Below are 20,046 nucleotides of genomic sequence, written 5' to 3' on the forward strand. Positions count from 1 at the left end.
CAGGACAGCTCAGGATGTGTGAGGCAAGGGTGAAGACACATCTTTTTTTTTTTTTTTTTGGTATTTTTCTGAAGCTGGAAACGGGGAGAGACAGTCAGACAGACTCCGGCATGCGCCCGACCGGGATCCACCCGGCATGCCCACCAGGGGCGACGCTCTGCCCACCAGGGGGCGATGCTCTGCCCCTCCGGGGTGTCGCTCTGCCACGACCAGAGCCACTCTAGCGCCTGGGGCAGAGGCCAAGGAGCCATCCCCAGCGCCCGGGCCATCTTTGCTCCAATGGAGCCTTGGCTGCAGGAGGGAAGAGAGAGACAGAGAGGAAGGGGGGGGGGTGGAGAAGCAAATGGGCGCTTCTCCTATGTGCCCTGGCCAGGAATCGAACCCGGGTCCCCCGCACGCCAGGCCTACGCTCTACCACTGAGCCAATCGGCCAGGGCCAAAGACACATCTTTTAAGGCCGTTGCCCTGGGTACCCAGAATCTCCCAGCTCTTTCCTGGTGGAGGGAGAGGTGGGAAGAGGTGATCTCCACCAAGTTGCTGGAAACATCCGCCCACAGCAGGTCCCCGAGGGCTCTGCAGCGGGTGCAGTGAGCATGGTCTTGCTCCCCAGCTTGTGCCGCCCTGAGCCTAAGCCAGCTGGGGGAGGGAAGGGCCGAGAATGCCATCTGGACCCGGGCCCCTCTCAGCACTTAGGTCTTCTCAGGTGTCTGCGTCAGGCCGGGCAGCTCCTTCCACAGATAATACGGCTCCGCTCAAGGTAAAAGAGGCTTAGGCGGGTCTCCAGGGCAACGCAGATCAGGAAACGCCAGCCGGTTCATCATTCCCTGGAGGCGCTGTGGCCACCGCCTGGGACAGCTCACGCTGCACCGCGGTCCGCAGACACCTGCTGGGCAGCTCCTCAGGTCTGTGGCGTCTTTTCCCAGCACAGCTTCTGCAAGACAGAAAGCAAGACGCCGCAGCCAGCCTCAGAAGGGACCCTTAGGACGTAGCCGTCTCTCTGCCCTGCCCTCTCTTGGCTGCTGAACTTTCTGCTCTTCCCTGGAAGATCCAGACACTCTGTCCTCCCAGACTGGGAGGCAGAAAGCAGGACCCCCGCTGGGCTTTTCCACTCGGTAGAGGCTGACCTCAGAAAGCCAGGTAAGACGGTCACCTACCCAGGAGACAGTGGCTTCGATGCCCTGAGAGCAGTCGTGCTTTTAGAAGTTAGAGCAGAGGCCCGGCAAACCTGGAGCTGGGAGGGGTGGCTTCGGAGCTGTGGCCGGCTGGGGACAGACTACTGAGCAGTCTGAGTCCAGGGCCAGATGGCCACAGGGAGGCCCGGTCAGCCCTCAGCCCATGAGAGTGGGTGGCTGCAGTGTCCTCTGACTGCAGCCTGCTCCCGCTTTATGGACCCGTGGGAGGCCAGCGCTCTTGTCTGCTCTGGAACCAGCCATCTGTCTGGGAGGACCCAGCCCCGGCACTTTCTCTTCTGCTTCTGTGGGGAGGATGCAGGCAGAGGAAGAGAGGGGAAGAAGCTCACATCACAGATTCTCTCAGCAATCTGAGAGCTGTGACTTGAGCACCTGCAAAACACATGGTGCAGAGTCTTGGGACCAGGTCAAATGGATGATGTGCTGGCCTCCGTCCCCGAGCCACAGGGCTGTCTGTGAGTCCCAGTAACACACACGCCCAGGAGAGCGGGCCCAGCAGAGTGGTGCTGGCTGGGCCCCATGGAGAGGATCGAGTTGGGAAGGGAAGTCTGAGCTGTGACTATGGGGTAGGATAGAGTGTCTTGGGGATCAGCTCCCCCCAACTGTGGTCTGCAGGATCTGAGCACCTGCCCCCTCCTGGCTGCACCTGTGCCTCAGAAGGAGGAAGAATGCCATTCATTCATTCATTTGTTCAGGAACCACCCATCAGGTACCTACCACAGGCCAGCAGATTCAGCAAATTCAGCTCGTGCCCTCACAAAGCACACAGCTGGGTGGGGAGAGAGGAAAATAATCACAAAAGTGAGCAACATGACTGTCCCGGACGCCATGGAGATAGGGGCAGTGAGGGGCGGAGATAGGGGCAGTGAGGGGCGGGCTGAGGGAGCTGCTGACGTTTGAAGCGGGTAAACGATGAGCAGGGGTTTGTCAGGTGGGCTGAGGCCCACAGGTCAGACTGAGTCACACCCTTTTTGGTGATTGTTTTCTATTATTTTTTCGTGATGCCAAAGAAAAAAAAGTCAATATGCAATCTGTGAAGTTGGTTTTGGACCTTGGCGAAAACAGGGCTGGGAGGACGGTCACTCAGAGAGGGGGGCACCTACTCTCGGCACCTGCTCAAGGCCTCTGTCCAGACCCTGGGCCAGCTGCAGCAGAGCCACCCTGCCTGCTCAGAGAAGCAGCAGGCTCCTTGGGACAGCCTGGGTGCTCATGGTCCTGGGGACCATACAATACAACCCTGCACCCCAGCTAGGAGCCGCCCAGCTCAGTTGTTAGAGCCCAGACTCATAGGTGGAGCCCGGATGGGGCTCCCTTTTTACCAAGAAAACAGCTTCCTGGCAGGGCCTGTATTGTCTTTAGCTGGCCGGGGCTGGTGGCCTCGGTACTCAGAGGAGTACTCCTCCTGCGAGGGACTCAGAACCTGGCTTCCAACTCTGGGGGGACAACCCATGTTGTTTCCATCACTGAGCTATCCCTGGTCCCCTTCCCACTGCTCGCTGCCTAGAACCAGGCTCTTCTTGGCCTTGAGTCACAGAGGTGGTTTTTCTAGTGTATCTAAGTATCTAATGAGCCACAGCTGGTGGTAGCTTCTCTTGGGGAGCCACAGAAAAGACATTATCCTCAGGGGATGTTCAAAAATAGGCTGAAGGGAGACTTGGAGAGTGTGAGGGCAGAAGGGGCAAGGAGGGGGGAGGAAGGGGGAGGGGGAAGGAGGAGGAGGGAGAAGGAGGAGGAGGGGGAAGGAGGAGAAGGGAGAAGGAGGAGGAGGGGGAAGGAGGAGGGGGAAGAGCAGAGAAGGAAAGAGAAAGGGTTTGCTGGGTGCCGCCAAAGGGCAGAGACTAAACCAGTGAGGGCTTTCTTCCTGGTGCTGGGTAAACTGAGGCTTTACCCGTGAGCCTCCCTTCATGGGGAGCAGGGGGTGCTCAGTTCTGCCAGAAGTCAGGGTTGGGCCAAGGCCAGGCACAGGTTTGGGAGCACGCTTCACCAAGCCAGGAGGTCCCTTACTTTTTGTGCCATAGATTCCTTTGGAAGCCTGTGGACACATTCTCAGCAAAATGTTTCTTTTTTTTAAATTAAATTTATTGAGATGACGTTGGTTAATAAAATTACATAGTAGATTTCAAGTATAAATTTCTATGATAAATGATCTGTATATTGTATTGTGTGTCCACCACCCAAAGTCATATCATCTTCTGTCACCCTGTATATGGCCCCCTTTACCCTTTATCACCCCCACCCTCTTTTGTCTGGTAACCACCACACTGTTGTCTGTGTCGAGGAGTTTCAGTTTTATATTCCACATATGAGTGAAATCATGTGGTTCTTAGCTTTGTCTGCCTGATTTATTTCACTTAGCATAATATTCCCAAGGTCTATCCATGTTGTTGCAAATGGCAATATTTCATATTTTCTTATGGCTGAGTAATATTTCATAGTATATACATACCACATCTTTGTTATCCAATCCTCTATCATCGAACATTAAGGTTGTTTCCATGTCTTGGCCACCATGAGTAGTGCTGCAGTGAACATAGGGGTGTATATATCTTTGCAAATAAGTGTTTTTTAGTTTTTAGGTTGATACACAGAAGAGAGATTAATGGGTCATGTGGTAAGTCTATTCTTAATTTTTTAAGGAGCCTCCATATTGCTTTCCATAGTGGCTGTCTTCACCCCTGTGACTCTATCTCCGGCAGAGGTCACAGATACTCTCACAATGCTGTTATTCTTCAAACATCACGTAAGCTCATCACTACTAGGTATTTGTTAGATTTGATCTGCCACCAGACTTTATTATTTTACATGATGGACAGGCACATATATTACTATATTTCAAATTATTTTTTAAAAAAGGACCATAGCTGCATTTCAGTACAGCTGGTTTCTTTTGTAATCTTATAAACTTAATTTTATGCATTTAGGAACATTTTGCTGAAAATCAAAACTGCAAGGAGATACCACCTCACACCTGTTAGAATGGCTATTATCAACACGACAGGTGACACCAAGTGTTGGAGAGGCTGTGAAGATAAGCGAACTCTCACTCACTGCTGTTGGGGATGTAAACTGATACAGCTCTGGTCTGGGACCACATTCCACCTGGGACGGAACTATTGCAGTTCAGTCAGTCAGTGGAAATAAACGTGGGCTTTGTTCCCACTCTGAGTTCATAGAGCTCTGAATTAAGCTTGTGGGCCCCAGTGCAAGAATCCCTACACTGAGGGACAGTCACAGACCTCATCAGTTTATTTAGCACTTACACAAACATTATCATTTGATCTTCACAGTACCTTGAAGTTGGTGCTCTTATCACCTCATCTTCTTCCCGAGATATTCAGCCACTATTCAAACTCACACTGGGTCTCAGCTGTGGGTCAGGTCCTGGGGAGGCCCTGGGATAAACCAGCCACCCCTGTAGTCCGGCTGGCTGGCCCCGCCTCTCTGCCCTGTTCTCCCTCCTTCTCTCCTCCTCCCTCCTTTGTCCTTAAGAACATAATCAGACCTCCTGAAGAGCCTCCTGGGAGAACAGCTGGCATCAGAGACAGAAATAGCTGGATGGAAACCCTGTCTCTGTCAAAGCCTCCAGCTCTGGCCAGGGTTGGAAGTAGAGAGAATGGGGTGTTGGGATGAGAAACTTCAGAACATGCCCTGGCCCGCATAAGACCCCACCACCTAGGCCAGAGAAACTAAGAGCCACCAAACCCAGGAATCATGTGGGATCGCCCCACCCAGTCCCTGTCGTCTGATGCGGGTTGAGCACCTGTCTCTAGAGGCCAGCTCAGGTCAGGGACACAGCCTTAAACCCTGAGAAGCAGGCCCCTGCCCCAGGTGACACTCTGGCATTCTTCTGGCTGAGTGCCACTTGTGATGAAGAGTCTGGGAGATCAAGGAGATGTGCCTGTTCTGAGGTCACTTCCCCTCTAGATCAGGCCTTAGGACCGAGATCTGGAAACCTCTTTCTAGAGAGTTGCCTGCGCACTTCAGAGCCTGTGTAGGGTCCTCCACGGGCCCAGCCTCCTGAAGGTAGATGGCATCACCAGTGTGGACAAGCCTGAGGGGATTGAAGAGGTAGCTGCCGCTAGAATAGTGGATGAGCCTTGGACGTGGAGGCTGGAGTGTCCCGTGTGTCTACAGCACCCTTCACATGAGAAGAGAAGAGGGGCAGGCCGAGGGCCGGGCGCTGGTTTAACCCATGCTATCACATGCCAGCGAAGAACTCTAAGAAGGCCAAGAACGCTTAGTTTAAACATGACCCTCCAAGTTGTTATAAAATTATACTGACAAGGAAGGAATTAGTACATATTTTATTTAATACAGTGTGTCTGTAAAGTCATGGTGCACTTTTGACTGGTCACAGGAAAGCAACAAAAGACGATAGAAATGTGAAATCTGCACCAAATAAAAGAAAAACTCTCCCAGTTTCATACCTATTCAGTGCAGTTTGATGTGGGCTCACGTACAGATTTATTAGGGCTCCTTAGGTAGCTATCCCACATAGCCTCTACAGACTCGTCACTGACTGATGGCCTACCAGAACGAGGTTTCTCTACCAAATTGCCGGTTTCCTTCAACTGCTCATCCCACCGAGTAATGTTATTCCTATGTGGTGGCGCTTTATTATAAATGCACCAGTATCTTGCATTTTGGTCACGGATTCGAATTTAGCAAGCCACAGGACACACTGAACTTTCCTCTGTACTGTCCACATCTCAACTGGCATGGCTGTGGGCTGCTCCGCTGTATACACGGTGTTATGTCATCATCTGCGCATGCGCACATGCTGCCACATCATCCTACAGAAACTGGGAGGGTTTTCCTTTTATTTGCTGCAGATTTCACATTTCTATCGTCTTTTGTTGCTTTCCTGTGACCAGTCAAAAGTGCACCATGACTTTATAGACACACTGTAGTTTTTAGCTTAATTGAAGTTTACAAATATTTAAACATATGTTGTATGACCTTCCATTTGAGCACTGCTCAGTGTCCTGCAAATGTGTGGTGTGGCCCTCCCCAGAGTGGCCCTGATGTGGATATTTGTGGACTGATTTGTCATGGAGACAAATGTGTCTTCAGTGACTCCCACCTCCCCTTTCTTCTCTACTTCTCTCGGCCACAGGAGGGTCCTCTGTTGCCACGCCATTCCCTTGCTACCTCCTTTCAGCTCAAATGCAAATCTACATTAAGAAGGAAAAAAGGTTTTTTAAGGAGATAATGCTTGACCCAAATATGGATCTCTCAAAATGGATCTTAAGAAGGGTAAGAAATGTTGCAGTGTGAAGGGACTCCCTAGGTAGACTTCTAGGCCACACACACACACACACACACACACACACACACACATGGCACTTGCTGAAGGTCAAGACCCTCTGTTGGGTGGGCCCTGGGTAGGATGACACATAAGACCTGTTTCTCACTCAGTCTGGAGAAGGAGGACACCAGGTAATCTGGTTCGCTGTGACTGCCGGGATGGGGTAAGCCCAGAGGGCCTGGGAGTAGAGGGACACGGCACCAAAATCTGGTCAGGGAGCATCAGAAAGTCTGCTAAAGGGGGCAGAGTGTGTGCTAAAGGCTGGGGTAGGATTACTTAGGAATTGAGGAGATCAGAAGGGTTTTAGGGATGTGTAAAGGCCTAAAGGAAATAGAAGGGGAATAGAGGCGGGGGTGGGGGTTTGGGAGAAGGTACTAGGGAAGGACCCGGACAGAGGGGGCATTTGGCGAGCGATGAAGCTGAAGACTAAAGAAAGGCCACATGGTAAGTGGCCTTGGATCCACATGAAGGGATGCAGTTTAATCTCAAAGACAATTGGGAACCACTGAAAATCTAAGCATCTGAGGGCTTTAATATAGGATGATTTAAAAACCTTCACAGATCCTAATCACATCCGGTGACCCCACTCCATACCGTATCAAACATCATAAAATGAATCCACATTACAAGTCTTTTTAAATAAAAAATGAGAAAGGAAAGGCCCTGGCCGGTTTGCTCAGTGGTAGAGCATCAGCCTGGCGTGCGGAAGTCCCTGGTTCAATTCCTGGCCAAGGCACACAGGAGAGGCGCCCATCTGCTTCTCCACCCCTCCCCTTCTCCTTCTTCTCTGTATCTCTCTTCCCCTCCCACAGCCGAGGCTCCATTGGAGCAGAGTTGGCCTGGGTGCTGGGGATGGCTCCATGGCCTCTGCCTCAGGCGCTAGACTGGCTCTGGTCACAACAGAGCGACGCCCCGGATGGGCAGAGCATCGCCCCCTGGTGGGCGTGCCAGGTGGATCCCAGTCGGGCGCATGTGGGAGTCTGTCTGACTGCCTCCCCGTTTCCAGCTTCAGAAAAATACAAAAAAGAAAAAAAAAATGAGAAAGGAGATTTACAACTTTGATTTGGAATTATTACTAATTTTATTTTTGTAAATTACTATTTCTATTTTTTTAATTTATTCATTAATTTTAGAGAGAAAGAAAGAGAGAAAGAGGAGACAAAAACATCAACCTGTACCTGTACATACCTGACCAGGGATTGAACCTGCAACCTTTGCATATCAAGACGATACTATAACCAACTGTGCTATCCAGCCAGGGCTTCTATTTCTGTTTTGAAACCAATGAACCTTTTCCCCATAGGTCCTTATACAGTTCACAGACCCGTGCATTGTGCTCTGGAATCTAATGAAAACAAAACAGTGGCATGATCAAATTTTTGCTTTAGAAAGATCACACTTACAAAAATAGAGTGGAAATTATTGTTCAATGGGTTTCGGTTTTGCAATGAAAAGCTTTAAGACCTGTTGCACAACAGCATGCATATAGTTAACACTACTGCTCTGTACACTTAAAATACTTAAGATAGTAGATTTTATATTATTTTTATTTTATTTTATTTTTTTACCATAATAAAGAAATGAAGATTGGATCAGAGGATTAGTCCTGAGTTGCCAGCTAGGAGGCAGCAGCTATATACTATTTCTGGCAGATAGTCAAGACTTAAACTAATGGAAGGAGAGACAGTGAACAGATTTGGGAGACTCATAATATTTAAATTAGGGAACATCAACTGGAATTGGATATAGAATTTGACAATGAGGCAAAGGGACAAGCCAAGGATAGGGCGTCAGTTTGCACAACTAGGTTATACCTGCCAACAAGCTGGGGACCCAGGAGAAACCGCAGCAATGGGGAGAGAGGTGGAGAGCTCAGAACTTGCAAGGGAGTAGAACTTGCAAGGGAGAAGCCAGAAGGCATCTGGACAACCTGATCTGGAGCTCAGGAGACAACATTGAGGTTGTAATTGGAAATGTGTGAAAGGATGAGAATGATTGAAATGAGGAGACAGCCATGGACAAAGGTCCAGGGAACAGCCACAGTCCACAGAAGGCTAGGGGACGGGTGCCCACAAGGGTGCTGAGAGGGAGTCTCCAAGAGGTAAACCAAGGCAGGAGGCAGATCAGGGCAGGAGGTGGACCATGAGAGGAGGTAGACCAAGGACTATGGTCTAATGGGAACCATGGAGACAGCATTTTCCCAGGAAAGAGTGGTCAGTGGAGTTGCACTGAGAAGCCTCAGAGGTTGGGACTTATGCTAACCAGTCGGTGAGGTGGCAGGTAGCTGAGGGAGCTCCTGTCCACTGGTACATGGCAGGTTATAACAGATCATTCAAGAGCACTGCATCTTTCTGCTTTGAGCCTCACCAGTCTCTTCCTCACTCGGTCATCTTCCAGGCTAGTGAAGCTCAAGGGTTGGGTGCCCAGCATGCAGATGCCAGTGGCAGTGTGTCCTGGTGGTCTTGGAGGGCACATTGGGGTTGAGAGAAGCCAACCAAAGAAGCATTCCTGGGAACAAGGTCAAGGCCAGGTTTAGAGGCTGCTCAGGGTGAGGCTCGGTGGGGAGGAGCAGTAGGAACCATTCTGGCAGGGGAATCCCATGAGTCCTCTGGCCCCACCGCTCTTCAGACCAATATCTCATCCTCAGTTAATACTTGCAGAAATGTTACAATCCTGAAGTCCACCCTAAGGATAGAACCATAGAAACTCAATTCTGTGACAGGTGCACAAACGGGGTGCCCTGGCTGTTGTCAGATTTTCCCAGGACCTTGGAGGGATCTCCGAGTGATAGGGAGAGATTGTCCTTCTTGTGACCTCTGACTAATGCCCTCTTATTTGGGGTAGGTCATATCTGTGGATCTTGCTCCTTAATGCATCTGTAATGACTTAAGCATCATTTATTCATTCCTTCGTTCACTTATTCATTCTTTTGTTTATGCATTCATTCACTCACTTATTTGTTTGACATGTATTAAGCACCTACTGCCCTGTGTACCAAACACCAAGGATGCAAAGGTGAATAAAGCATGGTCTTTGCCCACATGTGACACACAGTGTCAAGGGAGGAAGATAGCCACGCTCCGTAAACTGTTCCTGGTACTATGAAAAATGTCTGTGCAGAGTGCGGTCAGGGTACAAGGTAGAGAGCTGTCACACTGCCTGTGAGGAGGGTCAGAAAAGGCATCAGAGGGGAGCTGACCCTAGAACTAAGTGTCTAGGCCAGGGGTAGTCAACCTTTTTATACCTACCACCCACTTTTGTATCTCTGTTAGCAGTAAAATTTTCTAACCGCCCACCGGTTCCACAGTAATGGTGATTTATAAAGTAGGAAAGTAACTTTACTTTATAAAATTTATAAAGCAGAGTTACAGCAAGTTAAAGCATATAATAATAATTACTTACCAAGTACTTTCTGTCGGATTTTCACTAAGTTTGGCAGAATAAATCTTTATAAAACAACTTACTATAGTTAAATCTATCTTTTTATTTATACTCTGGTTGCTCCACTACCGCCCATCATGAAAGCTGGAACACCCACTAGTGGGCGGTAGGGACCAGGTTAACTATCACTGGTCTAGGCAATGGGAAGGACACTGATGGAGGCATGGAGCTGGGAAATGGGCCAGCGCAGTCACTAACCCTGCGGGAACTATTGACCCATACATGTTTGGAGTACCCTTCAGTAGGGTTGAATGAATGTCTGAAATGATACCTTCTGGGGTTAGGCCTCAACCTGACCCATATACTTTTAAAAACACAAACACTGCAGGGAAGGTAGTATGTTCAGTTACAAGGTCTCCCTTTGCCCGAAGTGATCGAATCCCTCGGTCTCAGGCAGAGGTTCTGGTGGGGAGGGGACACAGTACACCCCCTCACCACCCACTTCACTGTGCCACTGGCCAGGCTCAGTATTCTGACACATGAAGCAATTAAAGATTGAGAAGAATAGGACCTACCTGCCCCCAACACCAAGAGCAGGGGCTGATGGTTGGTTTTCCCTCCCAATCTCCCAGGAAGGACTCTGAATGAAATCTGAGGCCCCTGGTAGTGATAGGCTCAGACTGAGTGGAGGAAAAAAGTTTTTGATTCCCTAATTTTGATGATTGCTAAGAGAATTGATTATTCAAGAGTCTGTGTGTAGGTAGAAAATTTGATTTAAACCACTTTGGAAGGCTATTTCTACCCCATAATAATTTTCCCATTTGTGTCTCGTTCTCCAGCCTCAACAATTCATTTCTCTGGGCTAAGCATTGTGGGTGCAGGGTGGGGGGAGGGCTGCCTAAAAGTGTGCTTGTCCTCAGGAGGGGACACGGACCTCACAGCCGTGTTGCTGAAACTGAGTTCACCGAGTCTCTTTACTCTGCTCAGGAAGGTCTAGGCAAGAAGAGGACCAATGGTTCATGGAGGGGGAGCTCCCTGGAGTGGAGAGGGCATTGAAAGGGAGGAGGGGCATCTCAAAGATCCACTTCAGGTTTTAGTCTAGGAATGGCACTTACCTGCACCATTGTTGGAGGTCCAAACCCTGATGGGCAACGGGGCATGGCAGCTCGTTCATCCATTCATCCATTCATCCATTCATCCATTCATCCATCTAGTCAGTCAGTCACCAAGCCTGTACTGAGCAGGGCTCTGTGGGAATATGATGATGAGTTAGGTCCCCGTTCTCACATCTGCCGATCCTTGCACACCAGGTCTGGGTCCTCCATGTGGGACACCTTCTCCATCAGCTCATGTGTCTGAAGCCCACACTCACCCTTCACGCTGCTCTCACCCACAAAGCCTTCTGTGGTCCCTTTCTTCATCTAGAGCCCCTCCTTCCCTTCCTCCATCGGTGCCGACCCTCTGCTTCACCAGTCATGTTTCCTTCTTTCCACTGAGGTTATGGTTTTTACTCACCACGCCCTGTATCGTGAAAGAGCAGGGCCCCGACATGCTTTCCCACTGTGCTCCTCCGCAGATGTGTACACAGTGCTTGATTAATGCTTCTGAGTCAATGAATGGTAAATGGTGGGTAAGTTGTGTTTTTACAGGGCAATGTTGACCCCATTCTAAGCTTCCTTCAGCAGCAGGCTGGGACACTTGGAAACTTAGGGTATTGTCCTGACAGGTTGACATAGGATCTAAGCATCTGTACTGTGTGTCTGCATTTTCCCCTTTCAGTCATAGGAATAAGATTGTGCTCAGCCATAGGCAGGTTTCCTTCTTTGGAGTTAGCAGGACTATAGGCAGTTTCTCTGGGCTCAATCATCTGGATGGTTAGGGACTGTTACAACCATGAGCGTATCGTTCTTTTATGTTGTGTTTAGAGCATCCCAAGTTTATGCACAACTGTTTCTCACAACATCTCTATCTTCTCTTACAGAATTAGAAATCATAGCTCAGAGAGGTTAAGCAACTTACTGGAGGCTACTCAGCTGTGAGGAAGGAGCGAGTCTTCTTACTCAGGTCCCAGCTCTCCTTCCTCCTCCTTGTTCTCCCCACCCTAACTGACAGAGAGGCCCCAGGAAGATACACACACTCTGCCCTGTCTCAGCAGGGCCTGGGGGTCATGTCCCTCATCTCGTGGTTCCGGTGGAACGAGGCCCTGCCCCGGCTGTCGTCCCGGAGCCCAGCGGAGATGGTGCTGGAGACACTCATGATGGAGCTGTCAGGGCAGATGCGCGAGGCCGAGAGGCAACAGTGGGAGCGCAGCCACGAGGTCAGGAAGATCTGCACTGGAGTGGACTACAGCTGGCTGGCCAGCACGCCCCGGGCCACCTATGACCTCAGCCCCAGTGAGCGGCTGCAGCTAGAGGATGTCTGCACCAAGATCCACCCGTCCTACTGTGGCCCCGCTATCCTCAGGTAACCCACGGCCCTGGCAAGGGGACCAGCTGGTGGGCTGCAGGCTCTAGGGAGGGTGGCTGCAGCGGCAGGGCCTGAGGTTACCAGGATCAGAGCCAGGGGCCTGGATGACTCAGTCGTCTGTAGAAGGAACGAGGCAGGAGGAGGAGTCTGAAAGAGGCCTCAGAACATCAGGCCACGCCCGGGGCTCAGAGGGAGGCAGGGGCGGCTCCTACATCCAGGCTCCTGAGTTTTGACAAGAGAGAATCCCAGGCCTTTGAACTTTCTGATCTCCTTGTCCTGATTGTTACTGTCCTGGATTTTAGCAAGCTAGTTCCTTCTCCTTTAGTTCATCTTCCATCTCCTTTGAGTTTTCCCAAATAACAGTTATCCTGTAATATTTCACACTAGCTTCCCTAGGCTGCGTGTGTGTGCACGCACATGTGTGTGTGCACATGTGTATGTGGGGAGGGAGAAGGGTCAGAACTGAGGGCATGAACATTAAGAGCTTGGATACAATAATGCGCCTGAATATAAATGTAACCTGAATAAACCTGTGACCTACATAGCCCAGTATCAGACAGATTCATGTTGAAGTCAAACAAGCATAATCCAACAACTAAAAATAATTTCAAAAGAAACAACACTAGTTAAGATATATAGATCACAATAAAACATCTTTAGATCTCTCTTAGCCTCCCAAAATCCTCTCTCACCCATCTTTAACCAATGTATGTATCTGTTGTACATCTCTTTCACTGAAATGCCCCTTATTTTAAAACTTCTGCTCCAGTTCTCTCCTCACTCCTTTGGATTTTGTCATCTTGTTAACTCTCTCCCGCTTCTTCCTCTGGGCTGAGAATCTTACCCTCTTCCACTTTTCTCATGGAAGCCCTCCCACCCCAAAAAGTACCTAGTTCCAGAAGCGCCCTGGGAACAGGGGGACAGGGACAGGGTGAGTCATGGGGGGCTAGTGCTGGTTAAAAAATCTAATCTGGCAAAGTACACCTCATAAATGACGGGAAGGCGGGGGACATACATATGGTAATGATTATCTTGTTACATTTCCTGCCTCCTGTCGCTGCTGAAAAGTTTGAGCAATCCTGACTCTCAGTTTGGTGGAGGAACCTACGTAGTAAACGGGCTTGGTGACTATCATTCATTTTTGAGCTCTCGCTAAGGCATTTTAAGCAGAGAACCCAGCTTGGGAAACCACAGGGAACCAGGAGGACCTGGAGCCAGAGCCGGGGTGGGGGTTGGGGTGAAGGAGGACACATGGGATTCTTCCTGGCTGGCCCACAAACTGGGGGCACAGCAGGGGACCCGGTGTGCATGGCCAAACAGCCATGGAGCTGTGGAAGGAGTACCTCGGGGCAGTGACCTAGTCAGATATGCATTTCAGACCAAGGACCACTCGGGCCAGTGGGGACAGTGTGAGGGAGGGGGGTTAGCATGAAAGCTCACACCCATTGGTGATGGCAGTGGGCTCCCCTTACTACACTGACAGGGATAACCTGAGGTAAGTGCCAACATTTTGTCATATATTAGCTCATTAAACCTTTCAAAAAGGTGGCTATGATGCCAGTTGACGAAGCTGAGGTTCCTGGAGGCCAGAAGCGGCAGAGCTGGGACTTGAACTCAGGATGGGCTGGAGCAATAAGGAGGTGGAGTGACTCCTGATTTATTTCAGGAGAAGAGGGGAAGTGGAGGACTTGGGACTTGACCTCTGGGGGTGCACATGGCAGTGCGTGGGGCCACGTGCCACGAGCAGGTGACCACCCCACCCACCCATGCAGGTTCCGGCAGCTGATGGCGGAGCAGGAGCCCGAGGTGCAGGACGTGTCCCGGCTCTTCCGCTCGGTGCTGCAGGAAGTCCTGGAGAGGATGAAGCAGGAGGAGGCGGCCCACAAGCTGACTCGGCAGTGGAACCTGCGGCCCCGCGGCGGCCTGGCGCTGGCCACCTTCAAGACCCGCGCGCGCATCTCGCCCTTCGCCAGCGACATCCGAACTGTCTCGGAGGACGTGGAGCGGGACATGCGGCCGCCGCCCCGGACCTGGAGCATGCCCGAGTTCCGGGCATCCAAACAGGACTGACCCGCCTGCCCCTGCCGGGGACGGAGCCACCGGTGGGAGGGCATGAAAGGCCTGTGACCATCCCAGGTCCTGGAACCTCCCCCTGTCCCAGGCCAGCAGGCCAGACACAGCCCCATCCCAAGACACTCCTGTGAGATGGAAGGAACCCCACCGCCTCCCACCGCCGCAGGGCCCAGAGGCAGGGCTTGGGGCTGCACCAGGGCCCTCCCTCCCCCGCGCCAGTCACTGGAGTAGCGCCCCCAGCCTCTCTGATTCAGTCTTGGCAGACAGACCTCAGCCCCATCTGTCTTCTCCTTCTGTCTAGAAGGGGAAGAGTTGCCCTGCCTTTTTGCCAAAACCTGAGTCCTCACCTCACGTTCAGGGTTGTCCCCTTCATCCCCTTCTCCCTGGGTAATGATGAGGGACCTGTTGGGTGGTGTTCATTCTCTGTTGGTGACTGGCTGTTCTCACTACTGCAAGTGGGTCACAGCCTCTGGGGTGAGCAGAGCTGCAAGGGGCCACAGAGATCGCTAGGTCCACTCTCCTGATTCGTGAATGAAGAAACTGAAGCTTCACCTTAGACTGTGTCCAAATCCCAAGGGGTGGTGAGATTGTTCCTGTATGCAGTCTGTCCCTGAGTCCTTGAGTCCTAGGACAGGTCCAAGGACTACATCTGCACCTGCCTGTGGTCTGACCTATATCTTACCTTGGCATTGGCATGGGGGTCTAAGTTGCCCTTCAAGAGAGGTAGCCTGGGCAGAGGTAGATTGCTGTCACCCATCCCATGGTGTCATCACTTGAGAGGAGACCAGTGCACAGCAGCTCCTTCCAGAAGCTAAGCTTCAAGGCCTTCCAACTAGCCGCTTTGAAGAGTCCGGGTCTCTGATCCCAGACTACCTTCTGAACCTGGTCATGCCTGCTCTTTGGCTTTCCTCAGGGACTGTAGTGCTCAAATCCTGATCTGAGCTCAGGGTACCTGAAATGTTTTAGAAGAGCCTCCCTACAGTGTAGATCAGTGGTTGGGAAACTTTTTTGCTGAGAGAGCCATGAATGCCACATATTTTAAAATGTAATTCTGTGAGAGCCATACAGTGACCCGTGTACTTTACGCATTATCCAATAAAAATTTGGTGTTGTCCCAGAGGACAGCTGTGATTGGCTCCAACCACCTGCAACCATGAACTTGAGTGGTAGGAAATGAATAGATTGTAATACATGAGAATGTTTTATATTTTTAACGTTATTATTATTTTTTATTAAAGATTTGTCTGCGAGCCAGATGCAGCCATCAAAAGAGCCATATCTGGCTCACGAGCCATAGTTTCTCGACCCCTGGGTTAGATCTTGATGATGAGCCACCCACTTGTGTGGATCACCCACAGTGAGCCCAGAAGGCCTGGTAGCCTCCCCACACATTCTAGGCTGAAGTGGGTTGTGGGAGGATGGGTGGGAAGCGTGTCTGTCCCCAGTTTTCCCTACAAACTCAGAAAGTGCAAGTGGACCTTAATATTAATGGAAATTAAATGCCAGGAGATGAAAAGTCAGCAGGGGAAAATCCATATAGTCCCTCATCAAGCTCAGTGGGGAAAATTTTTTTTAAGGATCTGATTTGAATTATTTTCACTCAAATCTAGACAGAGTATCATAGGATGATGAAAAACTTCTCATCCAACACTGTCAAGATGCTGTGCTGAGCTCCTTCACATAACTGGTAAATGTTGAGAATCATTTCAATCAAAGTATACATGTTAACCATCTTACATATTTTATGTTAAGACATTAAAAAGTTCATTTAACTGCCAAACTTTTAATGTTGGTCCAAACTGTGTTCACTTTGTGTGTGTGTGTGACATGTGTGGGTTGTCCAATGGGAGTGTACACGTAAGTTTTATTGGGTTGTGTGTCCTTTAATCATAAAAATAAGAGCCTGACCAGGCGGTGGCACAGTGGATAGAGCGTCGGACTGGGATGCAGAGGACTCAGGTTCAAATCCCGAGGTCGCCAGCTTGAGCGTGGGCTCATTTGGTTTGAGCAAAAGCTCACCAGCTTGGACCCAAGGTTGCTGGCTTGAGCAAGGGGTTACTCGGTCTGCTGAAGGTCCTCAGTCAAGGCACATATGAGAAAGCAATCAATGAACAACTAAGGTCTCGCAACGAAAAACTGATGATTGATGCTTCTCATCTCTCTCCGTTCCTGTCTGTCTGTCCCTGTCTATCCCTCTCTCTGACTCTTTCTGTCCCTGAAAAACAAAACAAAAAAAGAACGGGTACAAACAAGTTTTAGGACTAACAAGTGACCTTTGGTAAGTAGACAACTCGGTTGGCAGAAGCAGAAGTTTTGGGAAAAAATCAGAAAAGGGTCTACTAGCTGTGAGCTTTCTGGGTCCCCTGGATGTGGACCAGCAGGAGCAAATGGAATGTCAGCAGGAGCCCCCTGGTGGGGGCTCAGAGGAGGTCAGTTAAGGAAATGTCTGCAGGTAGCTCAGTCTGTTAGAGCATGGTCCCGACATGCCCAGGTTGCAGGTTCCACCTCCAGTCAGGACACATACAAGAAATCAACCAATGACAGGGTGGATAATTGGAACAGCAAATCCTTGTTTCTCTCTCTGTGTGTCTCTCTCTTCTTCTCTCTCTAACAATCAATCAATAAATTTTTTTAAAAAGAGAAAGAACGTCTAATGTTTTCCTTCCCCACTACCCTACATGCACCTTTTCTCCCCAAAGAAAAAGAAGACCTGAAGCTCTCAGTGTTGTGTTGTTTTTTAAGTTGAAGTAACTGGCCATCCATGAAAGTCTTCCCAGCTTACCTCAGTCAAGATGCAAGAACCCCCCAGCCTCAGACAAGGGTTGTCCTACTGCAGTGAACCCCAACTGGGAATCAAACCTGTGAGATTTAGGTCATCAAAGGGAGTAATAATCTATGCTTCAATTTCTACTTTAAAAACTCAACAAACATATAAAAGAAAAAAACAGTTTAAGAGGCTCCTTGTGAGGGTGTGAGAACAGCTATTGGCAGTTGAAGGGGTGGGGTTGGGGCTGTTCAAGACTCCCCAAACCGTCTGTTAGCACGCACCTCAACACCACTAGCCACTAGAGGGAACCAGTGAGGTTGGGCTGCTCAATGGTTACATTTTATTTCGTTCTATTTAATTTTATTTATTTCATTAATAGTTATTAACATTTTGCCATATTTGCTTTATTTCTTTTTTTGTAAAGTGTTTTAAACAAGACATCAAGACATTGCAACCCTGAATACTTAGTATGCACTGCAAAGGAACAAGGACATTTCCTCTGGTCACTACACTCCCAACAATATTAACAGTAATTCCATAATATTATCTAATACCCAGTCCATGTTCAAATTTATTCCCAACAAAGAGTTTTTGCAGTGTATTTCTTTAAAGGAGGATCCAACCAAGCCCCACACATTGACAAAAAGTTATAATCTGTTTTATTTTTATTCATGTTGTATTAATTTAATTCCACAATAAAGTATTGTTTAAACCAGTGATTTTCAACCTTTTTTTTCCATGGCACAAACACACACTAATTATTAAGGTCAGTGCCCCTGACTAAATACAACCATTTTCATCTCATGGCACAAATAAATGAGTTACTAAGGAAGAAGAGGTCAGGGCCCCTTTTTCTTTAGTAATTAGTTTATGAATGTGTGAGAAACAAAGGCTGAAATTCACTGGTTTAAACTTAGAGTGCTTATGAAACATTGGTATTAATATGTAGTAAGTTAATGACTGCACATGAATGATAATTAATTCTGTGAATTAGCCTAAGGACACTCCTTATCCAGATCTTTGTTATATTCATTTGATTAAAATTCTTCCAACAACAACAAAGATTCTTTATTTACTACTTCAAAGTAATGTTAAAAATCGATGACTATATATCTAATTTGACTTTTCATTTGATTAAAAATACTGTCCACCTCCATGTGTCTTATTTTCTCAAACATGCTTGCACATAACCACCTAAAACCCTCTCATTTCCTGCCATTTAGAAATAAAACACTGTGACTAAAAGTTATCCAAAAAACCTTAAGAGCCCTGGCTGGTTGGCTCAGTGGTAGAGCGTCGGCTTGGTGTACGGGGGACCCAGGTACGATTTTCGGCCAGGGCACATAGGAGAAGCGCCTATTTGCTTCTCCACCCCTCCCCCCCCCTCCTTCCTCTCTGTCTCTCTCTTCCCCTCCCGCAGCCAAGGCTCCATTGGAGCAAAGATGGCCCGGGCGCTGGGGATGGCTCCTTGGCCTCTGCCCCAGGCGCTAGAGTGGCTCTGATCGCTGCAGAGCAATGCCCCGGAGGGGCAGAGCATCGCCCCCTGGTGGGCAGAGCATCTGCCCTGGTGGGCGTGCCGGGTGGATCCTGGTTGGGCGCATGCGGGAGTCTGTCTGACTGTCTCTCCCCTTTCCAGCTTCAGAAAAATACAAAAAAACAACAACAAACAAACAAACAAATAAACAAAAAAACCTTAAGGAAAATCTCAAGAATTCTAAAATTAGATAATAAAAAATATTTGGGTTTTTTGGATGCCTTCATTCAATACATAGTAAAATTTGTCTGTCTTAATATTCACATGGCTCTCCAACAAAACACAATACTGTATGTTATTTCAAAATTTATTTATCGACAAATCATAAATAAATAGTTTAGATAGTTGTTTTAAATTAATTTAACTCCTTGCATTATTTATTAAATAGAGAAATTGTTTCTTTCTGTGAATATTATTGCATATTGTATTAAATTAGCATATTATATTTAGTAAAATGCTCATCTAAAAGTAAAAGCATTGACTAAAAATTGTGATTTTTATCATAGTCAAGGGAAAAATAACAAAATAATATTTTCAAGTTTCTAAAAATGTCCAGTTTTTTTTTTATATTACTGAGAAAGTCATTCACAAGCCAACACAGGTTACAACATTTTCTTGCACATGTGAGAGTATTGCATTCCAATTAGTAACAACGCAGCATTCCCAAAGCCCTGCGAAACTTGAAAGTTCTCCAGTCCATTCTCCCCTCCCAACTAGGATTTGGTGCCGGTAGAATTCCATTCCAGGAACAAGCTGTTCGGTTCTTTCCATTACAAACTGAGTCCTGAGGCTAAGAGCTTAGAAGCTACTTCTGGTAGTTCCTGGGCTGTGGGCCATAATGCAGGGCAGAGAGGTTGTTGTTAGCCTCTCCTTAGTGAAAAAGAAATCAAGCCACTAGGCAAAGAAGTTGTTGCAAAGTACAAAAGGGATGAAAGAAATACAACTTTCAGCCAAATAAGCCTGTCAAACACTATTACGATGGACAGAAATAGCTTTTTCATCAAGAAAATTCCCTTAGTTTCCATTCCAGATGCAAGAAAAAAAAGTGTCCTTGCCCTTCCTGTCTGTCTGATTGTGGCAGACAAGATTGAATGGGGGAATGCAGGAAAAGAAAACAACAAAAAAAGCAAATTAAGCCCTGGTCGGTTGGCTCAGCGGTAGAGCGTCGGCCTAGCGTGCGGAGGACCCGGGTTCGATTCCCGGCCAGGGCACACAGGAGAAGCGCCCATTTGCTTCTCCACCCCTCCGCCGCGCCTTCCTCTCTGTCTCTCTCTTCCCCTCCCGCAGCCAAGGCTCCATTGGAGCAAAGATGGCCCGGGCGCTGGGG

The 20,046-nt window shown here is 48.7% G+C and overlaps 1 protein-coding gene across 2 annotated transcripts; it reads left to right on the forward strand.

The window, feature by feature from the left end:
* The first annotated feature begins 929 nt into the window (after positions 1-929).
* RD3 (RD3 regulator of GUCY2D) lies at positions 930-16,205 on the forward strand. 2 transcript variants are annotated; one of them, XM_066261426.1, is made up of 3 exons: positions 930-1,137; positions 12,032-12,342; positions 14,118-16,205. In XM_066261426.1, the coding sequence occupies exons 2-3, from the start codon at positions 12,047-12,049 to the stop codon at positions 14,413-14,415; spliced, it is 594 nt and encodes a 197-aa protein (XP_066117523.1). In that variant the 5' UTR covers positions 930-1,137; positions 12,032-12,046; the 3' UTR covers positions 14,416-16,205. The 2 variants fall into 2 exon arrangements, with proteins under 2 accessions (XP_066117523.1, XP_066117522.1); XM_066261425.1 differs by having other exon boundaries at positions 12,035-12,342.
* The last annotated feature ends 3,841 nt before the right edge of the window (positions 16,206-20,046 follow it).

Source organism: Saccopteryx bilineata, chromosome 2, assembly GCF_036850765.1.
Source record: "Saccopteryx bilineata isolate mSacBil1 chromosome 2, mSacBil1_pri_phased_curated, whole genome shotgun sequence".
In the NCBI taxonomy this organism is placed as follows: Eukaryota; Metazoa; Chordata; class Mammalia; order Chiroptera; family Emballonuridae; genus Saccopteryx; species Saccopteryx bilineata.

Bases quoted from the DNA above. Each gene is read 5' to 3' on its own strand.
- RD3 (XM_066261426.1), top strand. From the start codon at position 12,047: ATGTCCCTCATCTCGTGGTTCCGGTGGAACGAGGCCCTGCCCCGGCTG. The intron at 12,343-14,117 runs GTAACCCACGGC...CCACCCATGCAG, and splicing joins TGTGGCCCCGCTATCCTCAG to GTTCCGGCAGCTGATGGCGG.